Source organism: Dermacentor andersoni, chromosome 8 (assembly GCF_023375885.2).
Source record: "Dermacentor andersoni chromosome 8, qqDerAnde1_hic_scaffold, whole genome shotgun sequence".
In the NCBI taxonomy this organism is placed as follows: Eukaryota; Metazoa; Arthropoda; class Arachnida; order Ixodida; family Ixodidae; genus Dermacentor; species Dermacentor andersoni.
In genome coordinates this window covers 49,268,025-49,293,407 of record NC_092821.1, presented here as the reverse complement: position 1 = coordinate 49,293,407, position 25,383 = coordinate 49,268,025, and the positions used below count along the sequence as shown (strand labels likewise).

The 25,383-nt window shown below is 46.6% G+C and overlaps 1 protein-coding gene and 1 non-coding gene across 2 annotated transcripts in view; both read left to right on the top strand.

The window, feature by feature from the left end:
- The window catches only part of LOC126526127 (fatty acid synthase-like), a 114,981-nt gene that overhangs the window by 2,574 nt on the left and 87,024 nt on the right, over positions 1-25,383 (top strand). The window contains exons 2-6 of the mRNA XM_072284065.1: positions 2,705-3,031; positions 6,343-6,543; positions 13,586-13,708; positions 20,398-20,631; positions 22,951-23,252. Coding sequence (XP_072140166.1) covers positions 2,705-3,031; positions 6,343-6,543; positions 13,586-13,708; positions 20,398-20,631; positions 22,951-23,252 — 1,187 coding nt within the window. The remainder of the gene's footprint in view (positions 1-2,704; positions 3,032-6,342; positions 6,544-13,585; positions 13,709-20,397; positions 20,632-22,950; positions 23,253-25,383) is intronic.
- On the top strand, positions 25,185-25,381 carry LOC126526214 (U2 spliceosomal RNA). The gene has a single exon (XR_007598478.1). It is a non-coding gene; the product is annotated as a U2 spliceosomal RNA (small nuclear RNA).

Here is a 25,383-nt window from a genome sequence, read left to right as displayed (position 1 = left end):
GTCTAATATGCTCGAGCATGTACAGAATCGCGCAGCCCGTTTTGTCTGTAATAATTATGACTTTACTTCTAGTAATACTGCACTTAAGGATAGCTTGGGGTGGGAATTATTTAGCACAGGCAGACAAAACATCAGACTAGAAATGCTTTTTAAAATTTATTTCGGTACGGCTAAAATAGATAAGTAACCTTACCTTTTACCACCTCATTTCCTTTCTCACAGAAGTGCCCACTCTTTAAAGATAAGAGAAATAACTTCTAGAACAAACGTCTTCAAGCACTCGTTGTTCCCACACACATTATCGCAGTGGAATCAGCTACCGCAGGAAATTGCTGATTGTCGCACTGAAGCATCGTTCAGGACATTTTTGTTGAATATATAGCGGCGTGAACTTTTCTGTTGCTGTGTTATTTTTGGTTGATCAGTTCTATTTTTTCTCGAGCTTATGTAACACTTGTGTATTGCCCACTGCAATAATGCCTTCGGGCGCTGCAGGTACTTGAAATAAATGAAATAAATAAACAAGGTGCATTGAGGCTCGTACAAATTAGAGCAAGATGGATTAAGGCGGATTAAGGTAGAGTTGTGAAGGGGGCGTGACAATGTGTGACGTCACGTGTGATGAACGTAACCAATCAACGAAAGAAGTTATTATGCTTTCGCATTCAAATCACGTAAGAATGCTTAAGTTACTACCAGTTTTTTGCTGCTGAAATTGAAGGGGGAAAAATCCAGTCGTTTATAAAGTTCTGTCGTTGCTTCACAAGGTTTCGTGCTTGCATCAATCTTGTTTTTGATTTAAACATGTGACAATTCTCGAAAGGTGGATAAATACGCAATGGCAAAGTTGTTCGTTAATAGTGTAATTTACTCTGCATGTAATAATTGTTCTAAGGCTCTACTGAAAGATAAATTTTATGAGCTTGTGCATTAGTGCTAACAAAACGGAATGCGCATAAACTGTGCTAGAACCGTATCAATCGCCTTAAACTTGAAGAATCCTAACACATATTATTTTTTGAAGGGACAACGTATTCGTACAGCCTCTCCTGTTAGATATTTGCACACAACTTACAGTACACTTAATTATGGTGCTCATAGTTAGAACGTATTGGGTAAGGCATGCAACAATAAAATCAAAATTTTAGAAGGACCCCTTTAGAAGGACAATGGTAGTAGTTTTTTCGGCCGTGTAAACTTGTAAAATTTGCTTATTAACTAAATTAACGCGTACGGTCTCACGCGCGTACACGTAAACATGAACACACCTCCCTCGATCACCGCGTAAACTCGCTGTGAAAACGGTGGAGTGAGGAAGCACGGTGGCAGCAGCGAGCGAATTGACCTTCATACTGCGTCTCGCTTCAACGTGAACTAAGCGTCGAAAGCACAGTGCATACGAAGTTACCAGCACTCGGCGCACTTTGTACGCATCGCAGATCGCTTTCAAGCTATGGGCGCACACGCGGCGTACGCAGCAGCCGCCGGAAGTGGCAGGCTAGGTCCCAGTGTGACTGTGGCTGAGCTTGAAGGCCAACCTGACGGAACGAGGTGTTTTATTAAAGCGAAAGCTTTACTGGCCGCGAACTTGCGGTTTCGCCGTGGCGGTGCTCCGAGGAGGCACATGACGTCACAACGCGTGCCTCGCCGCGTATATTTCTCTCTCTTTCGCTCCCTAGTCACAACTGCGCATGCGCCACTAGTAGCACCGAGCCACAAGTGTTCCGCCGCTGCGAAGCGCCGCGCCTTTCCGCCTCCGCCACTTGGTATGACGTTACACTGAGTTCCTCGTCGTTGCGCTCGCCTCCGCTTGCTTCGCCAGCTGCGTCGCATGCCTGGTACCCTGTCGGAGGATTGAAAAGGAGAGCTCGCGTGTGCCACAACCATAGTTGAGGCGACAATATGGACGGCCACAATTCTGATAAGCCGGAGGAGGCCTGGAATCGACATCGGAACGACATGAAGAGGAAACGAATCACCCATGAAACAGACGTACAGCGCGCCGAACGACTGGGTAAACGCAGCAACATAGCTAGACAACCAGACTAACCTGGACTTGCAATCAAGATTATCTAAGGCTAACCTTGCTATGTCTTAGCTTTCACTATGTATATCCTGGCATAACCGAGCTACGCCACTGCCAATTTTTCTTGGTTCGTTCCTGAAGTAGTAGAGCTACCGCTCTAAAATATTGTAAGGACACAACGTAGTCAGCAGCTAGCCGCAAAATTTACTTTATCGTTTTGTCGAGCTAGGTTCTTTCGCCAACATTGCTCATCAAGCTTCTATTTGAAGAACTGCAGAAGTCACAACAGATATTAAGGATAACAGTTTTCTCGCATCTGTACCAAACAGTACATTTGGAACATTGTATACATTGGTTTTCTACGTCTCAAACATCTGCGTCTAAGGCGTCCAAATTTTGTACGCCCATACATTTCTAAAAATAAGATTATATTAGAAATTACTTTTCCAAATAGTCTTGAAATCTACAATCATGTGCCAAAAAACTTTAAAATGTTACAAGATGTTCCAAGACTTCCACGTTTACAAATTTTTTCGATTGCATCATTTGCAACCTGCTCTGTTTAAGTAGCTGAGCAGGAGCCATTTTTGTGATTGTCTATAGAATCAATTCCGTAGTCGAACGTAACGTAAACCAGGAAAGCTTGTTTTTGTAATGAGTGCAACTTACCGTTTGCAGGTTTTCTCGGACTGCCGGATAGGATGGGCACCATCAAAGACTTGTCGCGGTTCGACGCGACCTTCTTCAGGGTGCCGCCTAAGCAAGTGCAGCTGATGGACCCTATGCTGCGCATTATTTTAGAGAGGACGTACGAAGCCATCGTGGACGCTGGCTACGATCCGGCGACGCTACGAGGACGCAATATAGGCGTCTTTGTCGGCTGCGCACTGTCCGAGACGATGACATTGTTCGGGTCCGACGCGGGCACGATCGACGGCTACATCTCAACCGGAGCGTCGCTGCACATGTTCTCGAATCGAGTCTCCTACTGCTTCGACTTCAACGGTATGGTACCGCTGTGAAATTCCCAGAGCAACGTCATTTCTTCGGCTGGCGCAAACTTTATTTTCTTAATGATTTAATACCTCGTTTATGTACTGTATAATATATTATTTATATATATATATATATATATATATATATATATATATATATATTTATATATATATATATATATATATATATATATATATATATATATATATATATATATATATACATTTATTTGTTGACTATTTGATTGATTTAGTGATCGATCGATCGGTCGAGTGAGTGAGTGAGCGAGTTAGTGAATGAATGAGTGAGAGTGAGTAAGCAAGGGAGGGAGGGAGGAAGCGAGTAAGCTAGCGAATGAGCTAGCGACTGACTGAACAGTTTGTTAATCAATAAAAAAATGACGATCAATTCTCAGTAGAAATGCGTCAGTGACCTCGTAATAATAAAATAGGGTTAACTGAACGTCATGGGGTGACATAATATTTTTTCCAGGAAAGAAAAAAGTCGCGCAACGTTGGTGTTTAAGAGTAGACAACAATACATGAGTGTTCCCGCAGCCATAGAAGAGGAGTATATAATATACTAAAAGGGCGCTGCCCCTTAGCATAATTTTACCTCAAGGCACTAGACAGCTCTTCTTGCAGGCCTGTCGTTTCCAATTATAGATATCGTGGTACCTAGCAAAAATACAAAGCGAACCATTACTAACTATTATCCCCTCTGCGAGCGATTTTAAAGCGAACATTTCAGTGCCTGCTCCTTCGGCTTTTCCGCTACTCCTGTCTTGCGAATGGCTCGCACATTGAATGATATTGGTATACACCACTACTAGTGATCATTCCTGCGTTACCATGTCCTCTTGATCGGTTCATTGTCGTTATTTTGTCGTCGTAATCACAGTATCGCCATTCCATTATCTTCATGCATTTGTCGTAACGCTCTCGTCGTCATTGCTCAGTTGTCGTTGCATTGTTGTCATTCCAGCTTTGTCACCACATTGTCATCACGCCATCCTTGTCACGCAGCGTCGTCATTGTACTGTCGTCGCTCCATTGTCGACATGGTGTCGACCTCGGGGCATTGTTATCCCGGCTGTCTGCTGGCTACCGTCTCAAACCACTGGCCGGTGCCGGGCACAGTTCAAACGAACACAGGATGTAGTGCGAATCGAGGCGCATCGCGCCGGCAGCTGATGCACGTCAGCGCGCAATGGAGCTCCAAAGTAAACACGCCACCGATGCTTTGCCGTCGTCTTCATTTCATGGCACTCATGCCATTATAATCACTCCTTCGCTGCCATGTCATCGTCATTCTTCCGCCATTTATCGCTATCTATGCGTCAGCAAACCGTCGCCATCGGCCCGCCATTTTTGAGTCATCGCCATCATACCGTCTATATCCGGTATTGGTACTCATTCGATTGTCTTCATTGCTTCAACTCCACAAAGCGGCCGTCATGCCACCGTGGTCATTACATCGTCGTGAATGTGTCGTAGTGATAGATTGCCGTATTGTTTTTGTATTATCGTCATGCCCCTGTCGTCATGCCGTCGTCCTCATTCCTGCATCGTTCTTCCGGATTCGTCATCCAATTGACGTCATCCCATCGTCGACAAATCGTCGTCACTCCAGAATCGTCATACTATTGTAATCATTTTACCACACTCATAATATTTTCGCTAAGCGATCGTCCCGCCACCGTCGCCATTCAATCGTCATTGTACCAGCGGCTTCATTTCAGCATTGGCATCAAGTTGTTAGCACACTGTCCTCGTCACTCCAGCGTAATCATACCATGGTAGTCAAGCCGTCGTCGTAGCAATGTCGTCGTCAATGCTTGATCATTGTGCAGTTGTCCTGATGCTGCAGCGCCCGTTCCACAGTCGTCATTTTGACTTCATGTGTCCAGAGTCGTCATGCCAGCGTCGCCAAGCCATCGGTGTCATTCCAGCGTCGGCATTACATTGTCGTCATTCAATTGTCTTCGTGTCATTGTGGTTGTTCCATCGTCGTCATTTCTTCGTCGTCATGTGTGAGATGATCATTATCGAGCACCGCAGGAATAATCATAGGCATAAAATATCTTAAGAGAGGCGGTAACTAGTGAAACTTTGTCGAAGGGTATCCTGTCGTTTCTACTTGGATACGGTTTCGAAGCAAGAACTTTTCGTAAATATTTGCATCAACAAGCAAATGCGAAGGCGAAGCCGCCTCTTCCAGGAAACAATTTTCGTTAGTATAGAGCTTTGTCTGTGCTGTACCTTTATCTGGTACTATATATTTCGTGCTGAAGGAGATGCGTTCCGTCAAAACCGAATCGCAGAGCTGTTGTTTCCCTTAGAAGTCACTCTTGAAGGGAACGAGGTGTTCACTTTGAGAGCCTTCTACATTAAAGCTTGGTGGTGTCGTAACCACACTGCATACTCAGCATTGTTCGTACAAGCACCATGGAATGGCGATGTAGCCATCATTCGTAGCTCGGCTATCTATGCAGGAGTCATTAAATGTCTTACACGCGCGAAGGAGGCTATTAATTGCGTTTGATGTGACTCAAATCGCAGTGCCCTTATCAATTTATCGCCACCGTGTTCCTCGTTACTATTACTATGCAATTGTCGGCGTTGTGATCGCGTCAGCTTAATCTATTGGACACAGGTGTATGACTTTTCACAATATCGTTACGCGAACGAACAATTAATAACAGGAGGCTATTTAAAAGGTATATTTACAAAGGATAACTGCAGCGCTGGTGAGTTCAGCCGAAAGCTCCAGAGCCAGAGAGCGTTTATCGTCTTCGTCTGGGCGCCCGTGTGCATCGTCCACAAGAAACACGCAATATGCATATATGAATATTACCGAAGTTCCGCGTAAGGTTCCAGGAATTGAGAGAACTGAGCCCTGGCTTTCCCTTGTCTCGCCTTCCTTCGTCCGCTGTTTTTTTTTTTTTTTTGCGCCTTCGTTGTAATCATTGAGAGAAGCCAGGAAAGAGCTGCCGTCTAATCGATCGATATCTATCGAACAAAGGATGTGTCAGGCTGGAGCTAACGAGAAGAGGACTAGTCATCTTCATGGGACTACATGACAAGTCACCTTGTCGACCGCGTTTGAAAATTTCATCGTATAACAAAGACAAGTCTGCTTGAAAAAAAAAAAGATTGGTTCACGTCTGGGGAGACATCTCCGCTTCGACCACTTAAAGCCGTTTTATTCCCGTGAACTTTGGTCTTGTTCGGATTTCAGCACAAGTGTGTGAGTTCCCAACCTAAGAAGTCACCAAAGGCTGGTGATTTGATGAAACTTACTCTCTGTTCCCAAATCAGGGCCAAGCTTTACGGTGGACTCGGCATCATCCTCGACCATGACAGCATTGAGCCTAGCGCTCCAGTCTCTTCGGGCGGGTGACTGCGAGGCCGCCATCGTGGGAGGCTGCAGTCTCCTGCTCAATCCGCTCACAACGCTGACCTTGTACCGCTTCGGCCTGCTGTCAGACGACGGGAAGAGCAAGTCGTTCGACGAGAAAGGTAAACTTTTTACAGCTATCTAGTCATTGTACAGGATTGCTTGCCCATATGGAAGGAAATGAGTAGCGCGGCAAACGAGAGCGCGTGGCACGATTGTTCGCGGCTTCTTTCTGTAAATAAACAACGGCGGCAGGTGGCGCCACTCGGGACTCTTCGAGCCTATTGTCGTTCACGATACTTGAAACCTGGCCCACCGGAGGACGGCGTCCACGGATTTTACGGGTCTCGCTGCGGGAGTGATATTATTCGTTGTTTGGCGTCGCGGTGGCTTCGTAGTCTGTTCGGAAACCCGCTATCGGCGGCTAGATAGACAGCGAAGCTGACAGCGGTAATGTTAAGAGTCATTCCAATTATGACGAAGTGAAGACGCGATTCGAGGTAAAGAATTATGGTGGCTACTACGATGGCCGATTCTGAAAAAGCTGGCAAAGAAGACAGCATCGAATTGAGGTGGTAGGCCACACACAAAACTTTCCTTTAAATCAGCAGCCAGGATTGAAATAACTTTCTCCTCAATAAGGATGTCTTACATAACTTAATGTGCAAGTTAATGTGCTTAAAAAGTTAATGTGCATAACTTAATGTGCAAGCGTAGAGGTAGAACATCCGCCTCGCGTGCAAGAGCACCGTCGTTCGAATCCCGGTGCCGCGCAATTTTCCACCGGATTAAAAGAAAAATCCGCGTGTTGATAAATTTGTCTAAAGCAGGCCTGGAGTGCGGCTTGACCCCTGTGACCAGAACCGGTAACGCACTCCCTCACAAGAGCAGGATTGACCACCCTGGTGCAGTACTTGGCCACAACCTCCTATATGAATAGAACTGACCGGGGGTAGTTGGACAAGTATGGGAGAGGCCTTTGCCTTGCAGTGGGCGTAGCCAGGCTGATGATGACATAACTTAACCAACTATTTAAATTGCAAAAAAAATGGTTCACTTTATTTTTTGGCCGGCAATTTTTCTCATAAAATGTGGTAAAATAGCTAGTCCCGCCAGCAGTAATGAGTAACTAATAAACTGCAGAACTCAATAAAGCTTTAGCACTTAGGTAGCTCAGCGTGGGACCTATGCAGTGAACTAGGATAAGTGCAATGTGATAAATATTAATGAAGGAATGCTCAAAGAACTAAGCAAAGTCGAAAACATTGCCAATTTCGACCAAATTTATTGGCAAAATGAGGTGTAAATCAAAAAATCTTGCATGAATTTTTTTAGCGGTTGCGCATATCTCTACGTGAGGAATGAGTGTGTAAATTTTCATATCAAGTTATTCATTAAAAAAATTTATCAAACGTTGAGTAACATGAGGTGGAGGAAAATCTTGTTTTGAGGCAAACGTAAAGAAATCTTCAAACTCTATTAAAGATGGTAAAACAACGCAGTGGCCTAAAATGCACGACCTTCATAGCTGGAACCCGCATGAGATGCACTACAGTCTCATTGGGTTAGTATGGCTGCTCGGTAACATCATAAAATGAGAAATCATTCTGAATAATATTTATATATAAGAAATAGTACTGATTTCCGGTTTCGCATTACGAACGAGTGGCTTGCAAAAGTCAAATGTAAGTCCCCAAAGTAGTGCTGGTAGGAAGATTTTTTTTTTCAATGCGATGCTTAAAGGGAAGCTGAAGAGTTTTCCAGAAAAAATGACTGAAGAGCGCTACAGAGCACTACGTAATGGTTTTCAACCCTCCTAATCCGAATATCGCATCGAAATTGAGCGAAAGAAAGCGCAAACAGGTTTTATTTCGACGAAAAGTGCAGCAGCAGACTCAGGCAGTTCGCGCGCCTCGTTTCCGCCTGTGATTGGTCGGGCGCCTCATGACGTCAACATTGGTGTTCGTACGGACCGGCCGCTGCCGCCACACATGAAGCACGGTGCAAGGTGGTTTGGCGCTGTAGTTTGGTGAGACGGTAATGGTAAATTTCAAGAGCTTGCGTTTCTCTGAGGATTTCGGTGTTGCTCCCTACATGTATACGTAGCCGGCCTCTCCTAGAAGCAAACGATGCTGGTAGCAAGCAGCACTTTCGACGCGAACGTAAGCGAAGTGTTAGCATCTCCTCGTGTTAGAAATGTTCTTTGGTGAGTATGTTTTTAACAAAGCTGTATTCAGCGATCCAGTGAGTTCGTTTCAGGGCAAACAACTGTACTGTTATGTTCCTGCATGCCTCCTCTTGGAACGTAAGGAGGGATGCGATCGTCGGCATTTGTACGCTGCCCCAAAGCTGTCGGCAATCTACGCAGACGGTTTACATGTGGGAAAACTTTTCCGGCTCTTGTAGCATGTGTAGTGGCCTTTATCAGCGCGCCATCCGCACGTTAATCGTAACCGGAGCCGTAAAGGCGGCGAATTCCGTCGGCTACGTGAGACAGCCGCTTTCTCTCTGTGCGCGAGGGGGAGCGCAGCGTCCTGGCATGCGCTGGCATGAAACACATGAAAACTTTACACTTGCACTGCATTATGGTAGCTGCATGTTGGCTGTTTCACAACACACGTGCGAATAGAAAATTAACGACGGTTTGCGACCAAACCTGCGTCAAGGGTGGGAGATGAACATGTACCTTCCTTTCAGCGTGCTAACACGAAGGAGCTAGCAATACATCAAAATCCAGGTTTGGACGAGTTCGTGTATTCATAAGGTCTTCCAAGACCAGTTACCATCCGTCCGCCCGTACCCGTCCTGCCTTTGTGCGTTCGTTGCCCCGACCTTTTCGCCCTGCGTTTAGAAAGCCTGCTAGCAGAAAGTCGTACTGGTGGTGGTGGTGATAACATTATTGCACACAGGGGAGTTGTAGACACGCAGGTCCTTGGGCCCCCGCACGGCCCCATTGCACTCAAACGTTCATGCCCCGGAGGCTCACGACGCTGGCAGCCCGGCCTGTGGCGATACCTTGCTTGGCCGGGTCCTCTGAGCGCAGTAGGGTCTCCCAAGCCTCCCAAGTAGTCACGGAAGTGGTTAGAGTACAGCACTGTTGTTCTTGAGCGCTTGAAATTCTTTCGATTCACAGCAGCCTCCCACTTAGCTGCAAGCCTATTGCCTTGCGGGGAGTAATGGAACATCGTCGCGGCCGCTGTGTTCCTGCAACCGTAGGCTGCACAGAACGCCGGCATGATCGGCCCACGACTTCAATTGGCGCTGTGCACGTCGACTACCACTCTACATACACAAAAACGAAGGAATGCAGGCTCGAGCGAGGCAGATTAGGACGGCACGCACGCAGAAACAAGCGCGGTCAGGCACGGTCGCGAAGACTGCGAAGGAGCGGAACACCAGTGCTGACGTCACTACGGCGCGTATTCCGGTCTCCGCTCGCATCGTCAGCGTCAGCAGCAGCGCGCGGCGCTCGACGGGGGGCGGAGCGACAGCGCAATTTTAACCGGCGATTACGTCGTTTCTAACTAAAAATCCTGCCAAAATTTTACGTGCATAGTTTATAAGGTTCCCGCATCGGTATATGAGCGTCTTATTGAATTCGACCGACTCTTCAGCTTCCCATTAATGCCTAGTCATTCAGAAAATGTAAAAAAAAACAAAAAATATCTATTAATCTTGTGCAAACAAGAAGTTGACTTGTGACGGTGTCCTACCACCTTAAAGAAAGAAGAAAGAAAGAAAGATGTGTATTTTTTTCCAGGTAAATATATGCAAGTAACAATCATTTGTCGGACCTGTAGCCGAAGGCTAGTTGAAGGTCCGATACAAAAAAAATATAAAAGAAATCCTAGCAAAGCAGGAATAAAAAAAAGAGCAACAGTAACTGTATATACAAAGGTGTTGGTTGCTGATTCACAAGTCAACTTAAAGGAAGTGAATACAGCAGAGTTCCAAATAACAGTGTAAGGGGCAGAGTTCAAATACAGGAGAATGCATATCGCAATGTAAAGATGTGTAATATGATGTCAATTTCTTTTACGTATCCCACAAAATATTGTAGACAATATGGATTAGTACTGAACTGGTTGATAAAGCATACAATTGATGAAATTCAATACGTACATAATAAGAAATACGAGAGCAATAAGACATTTCAATGCATAACAAAACACAATCGCGTCATACTAATTACATGGAATAATCAGAAAATAATCTAAAAATATAATTCTTCTTGACTTGTACAGATCTATCAAGAAATAGATTATTTACTCTCTCTGCGAAAGTGCGATGCAAGCTACCTGTGGCTATCCAAAGGTGATGGCGACCAGGAAGCGTGGTGGAAAGTTTGCCTCCGCACATGAATGTGTAGTCGGGCTTCTTTTTTGCGTCTATGAATCACGTTGTGATTTAGTTTTCAGGAGGGGGGGGGGGGGGGTGCGAGCGGTTCGCATGAGCGAACTCTAAGTTATAGCTATTACTAGCTTCATTCATCCTTTTTTTTAACATGAGGTGGCATCAAGTCGCCGAATTTAATTGCAAACGTGTCACAAGGTTTAACTTGAAGCTCTGTTTATAGCTGTCAAACGGATTCGAAGCCGGCCACGAATGGAACGCACCCTCAACCGCACACTCGCCGCCGCACCGGCAAAGGCAATTTGAACAGGGTCATCTGCGTTGTACGCGACATGGCGATACGGTATTCTACTACGCAGGGTATTCGGAGCCTCATTTTGCCGTCGTGGTTAACAGGATGGGTGTATCAATCTGTATGCTTCATTATGCTGCTTCTGATGGTTTCTGAGCAATTTGCAAGCGCACTAAACTAAAGCCCGCCGAAGCCAAAACGCAGGAGCACGTTATCAGGACCCGTATTCGCCAAAACGCCATTTGGCTAGATCTACTTTTTTTGGCGGATGTCAGCTAATCATGTTGTTAGGGAAGGCCGCCGAGCCATGGCAAGCAACACTTACGAATGAAAACCATTTGTGCATTCGGTCCCGCATACACTGTGCCGCAAACGTTTCTCGTTAACGTATAGTCCGACAGTACGTGGGGTATGCGTAGCTATTTAGCTATTAGAGACTTTTAGCTTGTACGCTATTCCGGTAAACGGGAGCGGTTTGGGCGGATTACCGGATGGTCGGGGCGTTAACGTGAGCGATGAAGCCGCCTGGTGTTGTAGAGCTCAACCAGACAAACGCATAGCTAAAACTGCACTAACTCACCATATCCTGCTTCGCCACTCGTGCAAATTTTTGGTAGCGGCGTAATTGTGAACACGATTACGCCACTGTCGAAAATTTACGCCAGCAGCTAAGCAGAACATAGTAATTAGCTCTGTGTTTGTGTGGTTGAGTTTTGCGCCACCAGCTGGCGCCACCAATCTGGCCGCTCACGTTGACGCCCCCGCTAAACCGGAAAACCGCCCGCGCTTGCCCGAATACCGGACACGCTAGAAGTCTCTATTTACTCGTTGTGGCGTGCCACGTTTTCGCACACTCATCAAACAGATTTGCAAGAACGCTCAGTTTTATTACCTTCCGTGCATCCTCAAAACCAATGAAAAATATAGCGCAAGAATCACTTTGAAAATGCTCAATTTTACAAATAGCGCTATTCTGTACCTGAAATAAAAAAACTCAATCCGAAACGCTAACGTAAAGATGCAGTCCGCAAACGCCCCGACGGTTAACATGCTGAGCTCTCCTTTTTCTTATCCTTTTTTGCTTGCAAGTTTGACAACTTTTATGCAATATATGGTCAGCACACATTCGACAAGAATTGTTTAGCAGTGTATGCGACATGTTGTAAAAGTGATTAATGGCGTTATTAATTAATTAATTGTGGGGTTTTACGTGCCAAAACCACTTTCTGATTATGAGGCACGCCGCAGTGGGGGACTCCGGAAATTTCGACCACCTGGGGTTCTTTAACGTGCACCTAAATCTAAGTACACGGGTGTTTTCGCAGTTCGCCCCCATCGAAATGCGGCCGCCGTGGCCGGGATTCGATCCCGCGACCTCGTGCTCAGCAGCCTAGTTGGCGTTATTGCGTCACACTCAGCATAAAGTGTTGAACAGGCGTTTACAACTGTAGCTAAAGGGGTGTTAGGATATGTGACATGTTTCTTTTGCCTTATTTACCTTTTTTTTTAGACATCGTTGCAGTGCATTTAGGAATGTTAGTAGCTCGTCCGCTTGATAGGTCTTGCACTTTTTAAGTTCTCCATTCCCAAATTCTACCACCTTGTGCATATTAATGCAAACAAAGCCGATGGCACCCAATCAATTCCAATGAGTTGTGAGTGCGAAAACAATAATGTCCGATTGAACGCCTCTGAGTGGTTGTTCGAGTTTTGCGCGGCGAGTAATGTAACATCCAGCAAGCAGCCGCATCCTGCGGTGGCAACGCCGCATGCCACCGACGTCCTGCGCGACGAAAGACCGAGGAAGCAGCAGCGGCATCCGGGGCTCGCACGCGTGCGCGCGGAAGCTAAACCCAGCGGGGGTGAGAAGAGAGATAAGGACTGTGCGCCGGCTTCCGTGAGCGAGAGCGACGGTGACGAGGTGTTGCGGCGGTGCCCTCCCCATATCACGCAACAGCTAGCGTGCTCCTGCGGCAGCTGGTGTTCCCTTTCGCCCGTTCTGCTCCGTTGAGGCACGCTGGGTACGTGGAGTCCGCGCCAGTGGAAATTTAGGTGCGTTTCGCTGCTGCAGACTGCAAACGCCGGCTTGTTCGCTCTGTGGGCCGCTTGGTGTTTCGTAGCAAACAATAAATTGAGAAACCATTTTAGATTGGCAGAATAAATTGTGCGGGCCCCGCATACGAAACTGACAAGTGGGTGTGTACTGAAGCGCTTGTCATAAGACAACTTTTTTTCTACTTTTGCGGGAAACCCAATCCAATGTCAAACGCGGGAACAAGCGTCGAAGCACTTCGCTTAATTTACGCAAAATGGTGGGCGAAACATGTCACGTGGTTCAACCGTTCATTGCTATAGAAGTCTACTCCAGCGGTGATCCCTTGCTAAGCACGTTACGGCAAGTACATTCCTCCCCTTTCTCCATTACCTTCGTTCACTGGAAATATTTGCACTAACATAGACAAGCCGTTCGCTTGTAAACACATCGTCAAATGACCATGCGTATTTTTTGTTTTGCGCAGCGGATGGTTACGTGCGAAGTGAAGCCATAGGAGCCATATTTCTTCAGCGGGGTTCCGAAGCACGCAGGATCTACGCCAGGTTGGTTAACGCGAAGGCCAACGCGGACGGCTACAAGGTGCAAGGTGAGGTTTGCTTCTATGGGCGCCAAAGACAGTGTGCGTGAAAATAATTGTGTTCAAGTGCGTAGCGCAATGCAGCGCATGCGCCAGCACCACCGCTTCTTCTTTCACGTGCATGTCTACGTCACGGTACTCAGCTGCCTCTTCTCCTGTCCCATGCGGTGAACACCATGTCCGTGACCCTTACAGCGACGGCTGCTTCGCGGAAGATAGATTACATTTCCACATGGATAAAGGCCAACTTTTCTTTTATTTATTTTTTTTGTATGACCCCTCTTCGGACACTTATAGTGCACTGACATCAGTACGGGCCTGCCCACACGTTTAACACAGCATTATAGCCGACCACCATTGCAAATACCTAACTTGGCTTTCACATCCCTGGCCAGTTCTAATGCGCAAGCATTCTTTTGCGAGCTCCCCAGACCTGTAACGCGAAGAGGGCAAGGCCTTGTATCTACGCAATAATGCGTAATTTACTAAGACATTTAATCGTTATGATAGTGTAAATCTATATGATGGGTAGCTTTCAAGCAAAAAGGAAAAAGGTAAAGAAAAAATTGGAGGACGCTTAAGCTTCGCCTTCAAGAGTGGAACGCGAGAGCGTTCCCGTCGACCCGTCAAGAGGTGTAAGACAATGCGCTACGGTGCAGCCATCTGTTACGAGGCGCCCAGCATCGGACTTTGCACCCACCAATCACGCGGTGAGCGCTGATCAATGCAGTGTTCGGCGCGGCAACGAAACGTGCACCTGAGCAAGCGGAACGAACCAAAGAACTTCGGTGTCTCGGAGGGAGAAACAATCTACGCGAGCCAAACGTCGTGATCGGGCGACGCGCCATGAAGGCGGACGCGATCATGGGGCTGATGCCTCGATGGGATCGTCCTCTATCTCGCTTGGGAGCACCACGCAGACGCATGACTCCATGCCAGCAGCACGGCGCACCTCACAGGGAACGCTTTCCCACCAGACGCGCTATGGCGCAGCGATCACGTCAGAAGCGTCCCGCACCGGACGCTGCACCTAGGAATCGCGCTGTGAGCGGAAAGAGGAGCTGCGTCGCCTAAACACGAGGGTGCGAGTGACGCACGCTGGAAGTTGGAATGGGAGAGAGCGAAAAAACTTATTAAATGCAAGGCTATTGGGGCATCCTCGCACCGGTCCCCGCAAGGCCCCAATGCGCTCAAACGAGACGAAGGGGAGAAGCGGGCGAGTGGCGCGCCACCTGTCGAGGCAGCGCTGTACATTGCGAGGAGGGGGTCTTCTGTTTTTGCCGCAAGATGGCTCTGTGCGCCAAGTGCAGAAGAAATGTAGCGGAAACGTACTTCGGTACTCGTTTATCTGCGACTGCTGTAATTTGCATGCTCATAATTACCGATATACACCAAAGTATAACTTTCTACGGCACGTTTCTAAGGCAACACCGCATTCACTAGAGGCACTTTTGTCCCACTTTGAACCATCCAGCTCATGGCTGAGTGGTAGTGTCTCCGTCTCACACTCCGGAAACCCTTGTTCGATTCCCACCCAGCCCCTCTTGCAAGTTGTTTTTATTGATGACTTGCCTTCCGCCATTTTTCGCTCACAGCCGACGCCGACGACACCGGCTTTTCTGCGACACGAGCTCCTTTACGCTGTCGCGTTAAAAATAAAATAAACTGAGAGTACCCATAGTGACTTAGTAAATGAAAGTGGCGTTTATCGTAGGTGTGGGCCAACTTAACTATGGCGTTGAGTCAACTAAAAATCTGGGGTTGTGTCAACTTGAAATTTGGAAGTGGGCCAAATAAAATTTGGGTGTGGGTCACCTTGACACTTGGGGGTTGGCCAACTTAAAATTTGACTTGGGCCAGAATATGTTTCGGGGTGGGACAACTTGAAATTTGGTCACGGACCAAGTAAAATTTGGCGTTGGGTCAACATAAATTAGCGGGTGGGCCAACTTGAAATTTGAGGATGGCCGAACCTAAATTTCGGAATGGGCCAGCTTAAGTTAGGGGGTGGGGCAACATGAACTGTGTATGTGGGCCAACTTAAGATTTTGGTTTAGCACAACGTGCAATTGAATGCTGCTGAGCGTCCTTCGAATTTTGAACACCTCGCGGGCAAGCGAGCGAGTTTTTAGTGGGCCTTACTGAGGCGTAGTCAGAACGTAGGCGAGAGCTTGCGTGGACAAGGAACGCGCGCATAGCACAGGCTTGAAGAGCGACAGCCAAGGTGAATCGCGGCAATGCACTATCCCCTCACGCAAAGCCTCACGCGCTACTGTGGCAGCTGGTGTTCCGTTTCAACCGCTATGCTCCGTGGAGGCGCCCTCGCGCTCGACGTTGCGGCTCAATTGGTACAATGGCATTGAAAGGGTCGGATGCGGCGTGAAAATCTGACCATTTTCCACTAGAGGCCGAAGCATTCTTTGCCACCGGAAAGGCTATGGGTAGACGTGCATAAGCTAAGAAAAGCAAGTAAGTAAAACTAAGAAAAAGCGAAGTCACAGCCGAGATAAGCAGTGCTTACGCTTTAGTAGAAAATTCTCAGAATTTCTGCAGCTTTTTATATATGTAATGCTACGGCATTATGGTAGCGGCAGTGCTTGAGAAGTAATTAGCCATCTCTGACGTGACACGCTAGAATTATATCGAATAATATGGTTACCTAAAGATTTTAGGACACGAACCGGAATTCTAGGAAATAAACCACTTAGCCATGAATTATACTGATTCAGCACGTTGTGTCATCGAAAGCTTTCTCCCTTTTCAAAACATGACAAAGCTACATACTGCTGAGCCTCGGCGATCTAACTAGAACCAGCATCTAATCATCATCAGCATCTAATGACTGATAGTTACCTTGAAAGTGCTCTTCATAGCCGTCGTGGTGGCTTAGTTACTATGGTGTTGCGCTGCTAAGGATGAGGTCGTGGAATCAAATCCAGACCGTGGCAGCCGCATTTCGATGGGGGTGACTTGCAAAAATGCCCATGTCCCAGGAATTGGGGGCACATTGAAAATCCCCTCGTTGCCAAAATTCATCCGGAGTACCCTACTACGGCGGGCCTCATAATCAGATCAAGGCTTTGGCACGTAATACCCCAGAATTTAATTTTTAAGTCATCTTTGTTTCTTAACCCTTTATAGAAGCTGGCCTTGGGATGCATCTAATTTCGTTTCTTTTTTTGTGTGTGTAGGTCGCTTAACATTAAGAAAACGTCGACACACGTAGCTCACTTCCTAAACCCGCATTTTTGATGCGCAGCCTTAATGTAGCCTATTAAGTATGCCTCGCCTTCAGGCAGTATACAGAAAAACATTGCCCTGGATGTCGTACATACAAGTTTTACTGGCACGACGATCGACGCGCTCTTCTTTGGTTTTCCTTTTTGTAAACACCACACTAGCAAGAAGTGAACCTCCATGAAGTGGAAGTCTCCAAGATAAGCGTTGCATAATATGGGGACCCACGTGGCGTGGAATGGGTTTCACCTAGTAATTATATATGGGACGATTATGCTGACTCAGTACGCACTATACACACACACACACACACACACGCACAATATATATATATATATATATATATATATATATATATATATATATATATATATATATATATATATATACATATATATATATGTATAAATGTAGTGTGCGTAAGCGAAAACGCTCACGCACACTCGCATTCTCCTCTTCTTTATCGGAGTACAGACGCGGCACTTGCGTCCCTCCGAGGGCAGCATCGTTCCGATGCGCAATTTAAGCGTATGAGGGTGGTGTACAACAGCACGGAGCAACAAGCGCAAAAAAGAAAACCAAAACACAAAAAGCAAAAGTTCGTTCAACAGGTACGGTTTCATTCGCGCCACATGCACCACTTCGGTTACGTGCTTGCGACGACGGGTCCTATTGCCACTGTCAGGAACAACCTTGTAATTTACGTCGCTCAGGCAGCGGATAACTCTGTACGGCCCAAAGCACCGTCTCGGGAGTTTTTCGGAATGTCCACGACGGGTATGGGTACCCAAACCCATACTTTCTCATCGGGACTGTAGAAAACGGACCTATGTCGAAGATCATGTAGTTTGGCATCTTGGTCTTGCTGAATGCAGATACGTACGCGGGCAGGCTGCCTCGCTTCTTCGGCGCATTGAGTAAGTCCGTCAACGTCGGTAGGTATGTCGTGAAACTCGTGCGGCAGCAGGGCATCCAGCGTTGTCGTGGCTTCGCGACCATGGACCAACCTGAACGGTGTCATTCCAGTAGTTTCTTGTCGAGCGGTATTTGGGCGAATGTTACGTACGGCAAAATCTGATCCCAGTTCTTATGTTCCACGTCAACATACATGCATAACATGTCTGCGAGGGTCTTATTAGGGCGCTTTGTTAGTCCGTTCGTCTGTGAATGGCATACGGTTGTTTTCACGTGGCTTGTACCACTGAGTCTGAGAACCGAGTCGAGGAATTCGGCGGTAAAGGCAGTTTCCCTACCTGTGATGACTACATTTATGGCGCCGTGCCTAAGCACGAGGTTTCCAATGAAAAAATCAGCGGCTTCCGCTGCTGTGCCCCGCTGTGTAGCTTTCGTCTCCTCGCAGTGCGTCAGATAATCGGTGGCAACAATGATCCATCTGTTGCACGCTGTAGGAGTTGGAAATGGACCCAGGAAATCCATTCCAACTTGGGACAATGGCTGGCCTGGTACCTCGACCGGATGTAAGAGACCTGGGGGCTTGCCGGGAGGCGTTTTGCGTCTTTGGCAGTCCGCACATGTTTGTACGTGGCGTTTTACAGCAGCGGGTAGCTTCGGCCAGCAGTACTTCCGTCGCAGTCGGGACAATGTTGTCATGTAGCCTAGACGACCTGCGCTGGTTTCATCGTGGCATGCTAGTTTTACTAGTTTTACTAGTTCTTTTCGAAGGGATGCTGGTATGACAAGCAGGCATGTGCTGTCACTGGCAGAAAAATTCTAATAAAGCACATTGTTCCGGAGACAAAACGACTGTAGTCCCCTGACATAGAGTCACGGAACGTCTATACTTCGGCCTTCCAAAGAAAATAATGAGTGGGAGCAGCTCTGGTTCGTGGAGCTGCTCTTGTGAAATGGTGACGGCGCCGACGACGCCCAAAAATGCAGTGTCTGCGTCCACGTCATCAGTACCTGCGGATTCCACGGAAGATCGCGAGAGGCAGTCGGCGTCAGTGTGCCTCTTTCCTGATTTGTAAATTATGGTCATGCTGAATTCCTGAAGCCTAAGCCTCCAGCGCGCCAGACGGCTAGATGGGGCTTTCACGTTAGTTAGCCAACAAAGAGAACGATGATCGCTGACAACCTTGAATGAATGGCCGCACAAATACGGGCGAAATTTGTTAACCACCCACACAACGGCGAGGCATTCCTTCTCGGTAGTTGTGTAGTTTTCCTCCGCACCAGAGAGAGTTCGGCTAGCGTAGGCGTTTACTGCCACTGCACCAGTACGGCACCCAGACCAACATTGCTCGCATCAGTTTGAAGGGCTGTGGGAACATTCTGGTCGCAGTGCGCAAGAACAGGAGGCGTTTGCAGGCGTTGGCGTAGTTCGCTAAATGGTACTTGCTCATTTGCGCGAAATAAGCCCAATAATACACGCAAAGTGCCTCGAGCGGCCAGTGGCGTGGCAATTTGCGTGCATTTGCGGGCTTCTTTCACGCTCCTAAAAACACGTCTATGTAGCACGTATTGAGGAACAAAAAGCTGTACCCGGAGTTCTTCAAGTCGCTCTACAATTTTCTCAATGACACCTTTCATTTAATTAAAATATTTGAGAATATGAATCAGTAATTATGATTAACTATTTGATTATGCGGAATGTAAGAAAAATAATCTGTGCACATCCAAGCGACGGTCAACAACATTAACTTGTTTCTGTCCAGCTACGAGGCATTTTAAAAGTCTTAAGTCTTCATGCATGATAGGTTGGCATCCTGTATATATATTTAAACGAAAGAAAAAGGGAAACCGAAGGGGTCAACTTTTATTTATTATGGCCATATACATCCAACAGACAGTGAAGCCAAGGAAAGATAAAGGAAATTCCCTGTGGTTGAAATTGACATGTTGCAAATAATATAGAGAAATAAAAAATGGACGAAAAGAAACTTATCGCCAGTGATAGGCGACACCACAGCCTTTGCATACGCATGTGTTGCGCTACCAGTATGTATGTATGTATGTATGTATGTATGTATGTATGTATGTATGTATGTATGTATGTATGTGTATGTATGTATGTATATATATATATATACATATATATATATATATATGTATGGTACCGTACCGTATGGTACCGTATGGTACCGCGATCTTGCTATATAGCAGACAAATTTCAGCACTCAGCAGCATCTTCAGCACAAGTACTCCCTTGTATTGTTGTTTCTTGAAAAAGGGGCTATCGTATCTTCCGCACCATACTCCACAGACAGACTTACACGTGGAATCATTGTATACATGCTCGCCGTACACAGCCGCCAATACATGAGGATCGCAGGAAGCAAGAATACTAACATTTCGAGGAGTAAGTAACCTCAATAACTGCCACATTGAACGAAGGTAGCATAGTCTATCAATTACAACAGACGGTCGTCCGATTGCAATGTTACGATGTGCATAGGGGCAACGAGAATAAGTAGCATCACAGAGCTGTACGCTAATTTCAGGGATCACCGTTCCATCAAGCGGCAAGATGGAGGAGCTGTTTCGCAAGATGTACGCCGAGGCCAACGTAGACCCACTAAAGGTCACCTACGTCGAAACGCACGGCCCTGGAACCAGCGTGGGAGACCCTCAGGAGTTGGCTGCGCTGAGCAGATTCTTCTGTCCGCCTGAGCGCAAGAGACCCCTCAAAATCGGCTCGGTCAAGAGCAACGCGGGACACGGCGAAGCCGCGTCCTGTAAGACAGCGTTTCTTATCAGTTCAGCAATATGTCATGTCTACATTGCGTTCCCGCGGTGACGGCTCTCTTACAGTTATGAATGGAATCGCGAAGGCTAACCTTTTGTGATACTGCGTGCGTGCGTGCGTGCGTGCGTGCGTACACTGTCAAGCCACTGATGCCATCGGAGATCTCCTGATTAGGCTGTAACTGTGAAACTTCTCTTCTGAGTGCAAGCGGTTTTCTGAAGCATGAATGTGCCTCTAACGGTACGATCCCGAATGTGTCCAAATGCGCTTTGTTTTCCACACGAGCCCCTCGGGAAATTATTCAATATGGATACGAAAATCATTGTAGAGTTTATGAGAATGCTATAGTGAGACTGCTTAAACGCATGGAAACTTGGGTCATAAAATGGAAGCGCTTGACAAAAGATCAGCCTCCTTTGTGGTGGTGTACTGATGGCGCAACGACTCCAAACTGTAACGCACAGGAAAAACTATTCTAGATGTGCTTTAGGTCCGTCACATCGTAATAGAAATATGTTGTAGACGGTTTTGCGAGTGCAATAAATGTAGCGAAGCTGAGGCCCCAAGAACCATCCTGTCACGTGCCTTATCTGTCTGCTACACCGGAACAAAAAGCGTGTTTTTAAGTTGTTTTGATGTACGGAACGTTACTTCTTCCCATAGCAGAAATGTGTCTTATGCCTCACCATTAATACTTCTATTTTTCATAGAACTAGCAGGAAACTTGACGTATAACAGTATGATTACTTACAGAGAAATGTTGACGAAAATTGGCACGCTTCTGTTTTACTCGCCCCTGCTTGTCTTGTCCGCTACATTGAGCAAACCACGACAGTGGGCCAAACCGGAAACTCGTTAGGACTTATTTTTGTGAAATGCGAACGCATCTATACCACGCAGCTGGGGTAGCTCCAGTCCAAATTCCTACTGGTCTTAGCATGTGAGCAACAGTGGTTTGACATAAGACGCCTCAGCTTGGAGCCAAAGTTTGGCAAAGGAAAACTGCCTTCGTACGAAAGAGGCGGCACGGTGCTGACTCAGGCAGGTCTACCTGACAAATTGTTGGCTTTGGAGCTTCCCTGTTGGCCGATTGCTCATCACTCTGTCGCTGTCTTCGTGTGACCAAGATTTATTGTCGAGGTTTCTTGATATCATGTATTGGTAATGGCCGCAAATTTCTGATACGGTGGAGGTTTCCATAATCTTTTCTTTTTTTTTCAAAAGCTCTCCATGCGCTTTGCACGTGCAACAAACAATAGTGAGGACTAAAGGAAAAGAACACTATTACGTAGTCAACTCTAGAAAAACAGCTTCGTCTTCTCCTGTGAGAATTTCCCACTTGTGTATGCAAAGTGTGCGCCTGCGCGGGGTATGCAAGATGAGCTTTTCAGACGTTTTTCGTGCCAATGGTGGAGATTGGGTGATGCTGAAACGATCAGCAATGGAAGGGGACCTGATTTATCAAGATCAAACTTTTCAACAGCTGTGTAAGTACGAGTCAGTGGTAAATTAGTAAACGTCATAAATAATTACCACAATATGCAGTGAGGCTTGCTATATAGTTCGCAGGTACTACGGCAGCCAGTGAAGGGCTATAACAAATTTTGCAATGTCCGTATGCAAAGCTGTCCCGTCTTGATCGATATTTGTCAATGTGCATTATCAGTTAGCGATTTAGTTTGGCAATTTTGGCAGGTATTGAGCCTTTATGGCTTTGCTTCCAGCTGACCTTATTGAGTAGTTTGCTACAACGTACTATTTAACCGAGATAATGGTAACCGTGACTGATTTCGTGTTTCGCACTAAAATGGTAGCACTTGCAGCGTTGATCTGGTCAAATTTGGCAATTACAATGTCTAGGCTAAACTAAATTGTATTTTCTTTATCAGGCTAACTTCTTCATGATGAAAGTAATGTACATTTTCTCAAGCGATCTGAGCAAAGTGTGGAGATCAGACTGTTTACCCCTATAGATTTTTGGAAGATTCGCGAAGCCTGAAAACCGCCAGTTATACAAGAGCCTGCGTCCTCACCACACCACCACCACTGAAACAATCGAAAAAAAATTTGAAATTTTAAACCAAGCGAAACTAGATCTCTGCCAGTAATTCATAAATTGCTTTTGAAAGGCACTAATATTGGCGTACGACCTTTTTGTCGATACCATGAAGTCAAATGCCACTTTCCTGGGTCATGTTTATTATTTCTCTCGTTTCTGGGCTCCCTAAAATATCGATTTTTCAGCCCCTTCACCACAGCAAATGCTAGCCACCCGGTTTCGGTTGACTCCTTTTCCTGATGTTCGCAGCAATTTCCACGATTTCCAAGGCCATAATTGTCATGGAGACAGGCATGATCCCGCCGAACTTGCACTTCGAGAATCCAAGCCCAAGGATTCCGTGTCTTCACGACGGGAGCATCGAGGTGGTCAGCAAACCAACGCCCTTTGAGGGCGGCCTAGTCGGCGTCCACGCCCTCGGATTCGGTGGGACCAACGTTCACGCCATTCTCGAGCCCAACCCGGCGCCGCACGTGGACATTATGGCCCGAGAAAAGCCTCAACTTCCTAGGCTCGTTCTCATGGCTGGAAGGAGCAGAGATTCGCTTGGGGTACGTCTTCTTCTTGATATTTCTTTTCTTTTTTGTGATGGGCACCGCAGAAATCAATCCTTGCTCTAGAGAATAAACACTCAGCACACCGCATCGCAGGTGCGTTGAAAAAATAGCGTATTTTAGAAAAGCAGGAGGCTTTGTTTTATCTGCAGACTCATGTGGCTATTTCTTCTTGGCTGGGAAAGCAATTTTAATACCCGAAAGATCGCGGCCGCAAGTCCCTCGTAACTGACGGACGATTGTTATAGGCAATTTTCTCGGCGCCGTCATGTTTGATCACGTGATGAAGCGTCCATCCGTTGCCTCCATTGCCTCCGTGAAAACAAGGAGTGCGCGTGACGCCCCAGTGTGGGTCAGCAAGCCTCTGTTTTGGCGAATATTGTAGGCGCTTATTTGTGGGACGACACGAAGCTTTGACTGCAGAGTCAAAGGACATGTAAGTGTGTTCGGAGCTCATTACACCTTGTTCAAAAGACGTGAGCACCGTAAACTGTGCTTGTACTCAAAGGAACGTGGAAAATGTATTCCAAGCCGTAAAGTTTGCTACAAGGAAGGAAGGAAAAAGTGGAGAAGGAAAGGCAGGGAAGTTAACCAGTTTAGCTTAACCGGTTTGCTACCCTGCACATGGGAGCGGAATGGGGGGAATGAAAGATGGGGAGGAGAGAGAGAGTTAGAGAGCACACACCACACACATCGTCAGTTATAGTGCGTCACTCTTGCGCGGTACGTGACATCACTGTCACAGCCGCTTGTCCAAGCCCGTCTCTTGATAAACCGAAGTAGTCCCTTCGTCGCCTTTAGCTACGATGTCTTCTGTCGGCGATATGTGAAAATAGTTGCAACTGACAATGGTCGATTGTCAAGGTGCGCTAGAACGGACGCCAGGGACTGCCTCTGAACATTATATTCAGGACAGTCGCACAGAATGGTTTCTAGCGTCTTCTCGCAAAGACAGGCATTGCAGAGAGCGTTGTCAGCCATTCCAATGAGAAATGAGTAAGATTTCGTGAAGGCCACCCCTAGCCATAAGCGATAAAGCAGAGTGGCCTCTCTTCGGCGGAGTCCAGTTGGCATACAGAGATGCATCAAAGAGGGCAGGTCGTATTGACGATTGCTCCGGTTGATCTGGCTGCTTGGTGTGCACCATAGAGACAGCATGATCTCCCGTGCAAGCCCTCGAAGTCTGCTGGCTGCGTCGGACCGTGAAAGTGGTATGAACTCTTCCTGTCTGTCTTCAAGAACTGCTCGAGCGGCTTTATTACTACAATTATTATTACTTTATTACTACAATTACTAGGAGAAACTCCAGCACTCCGATCATTCAGTCACCATGGGGATGATGGGTAGTATTTGAATTGGTCTGATCTTCGTGCCTGTGTCTTCGGACTTCTTGTGGCTCCGTTTATATTAAGCTTTATCTCGGCTTAAATTTGCATTAATTTCAAAGCTATTTATGTTTTCTTAACACAGCGGGTGATAAGACTGTGCAAGCTCGCACTATCGCCGCTACTTGCAGTGCTTCCGCTTCTCCATGCGTCCATGTCGTAATGCTTTCAATATCGGGCTTCTGTGCTAGAAGTTCTGTGCCCCAATCCTGCAGTCGAACAAGCAAATTTACTAATGTTTATTTAAATAATAATATCACGATGCTTTCTTCAAGCTGATCTGGTTGCAAAGTCACAAGCCATTTAAATCCATAAAAAATCGTGAGCCATTCCACTCTGTGAAAGTGGATGAAGAGTGAAGCTATTTAGCATCCGACACAGAGGTGACACAGAATTTTCAACATATGTATGGACTCATTTACGCTGATTTTTACACACCTTCGCGTGGACGACGGGACCGCCAGCTCGAGGAGTCGGATGAAACTAGACATACGTGAAGTTTCGACGGGACTGCCACCACTGGAGGAGATAGGCAAGCGTTTGGAAAGCCGACGCGTAGACGTGGCCGAAGCGGGTCAAAGTGTAGTATCTGTTCTTATCAGCTTAATATCTGATACGGGTTGTATTTGTATTCAAGATATTAAACTTATTTTTCTAAGTTGGCGGAGTGCTTAAAGCGTGCTTGACTTTCACCGCTGTTCTGCCCGGAATTGCACTATCTTCGGGATCGACCCATGGTTTTT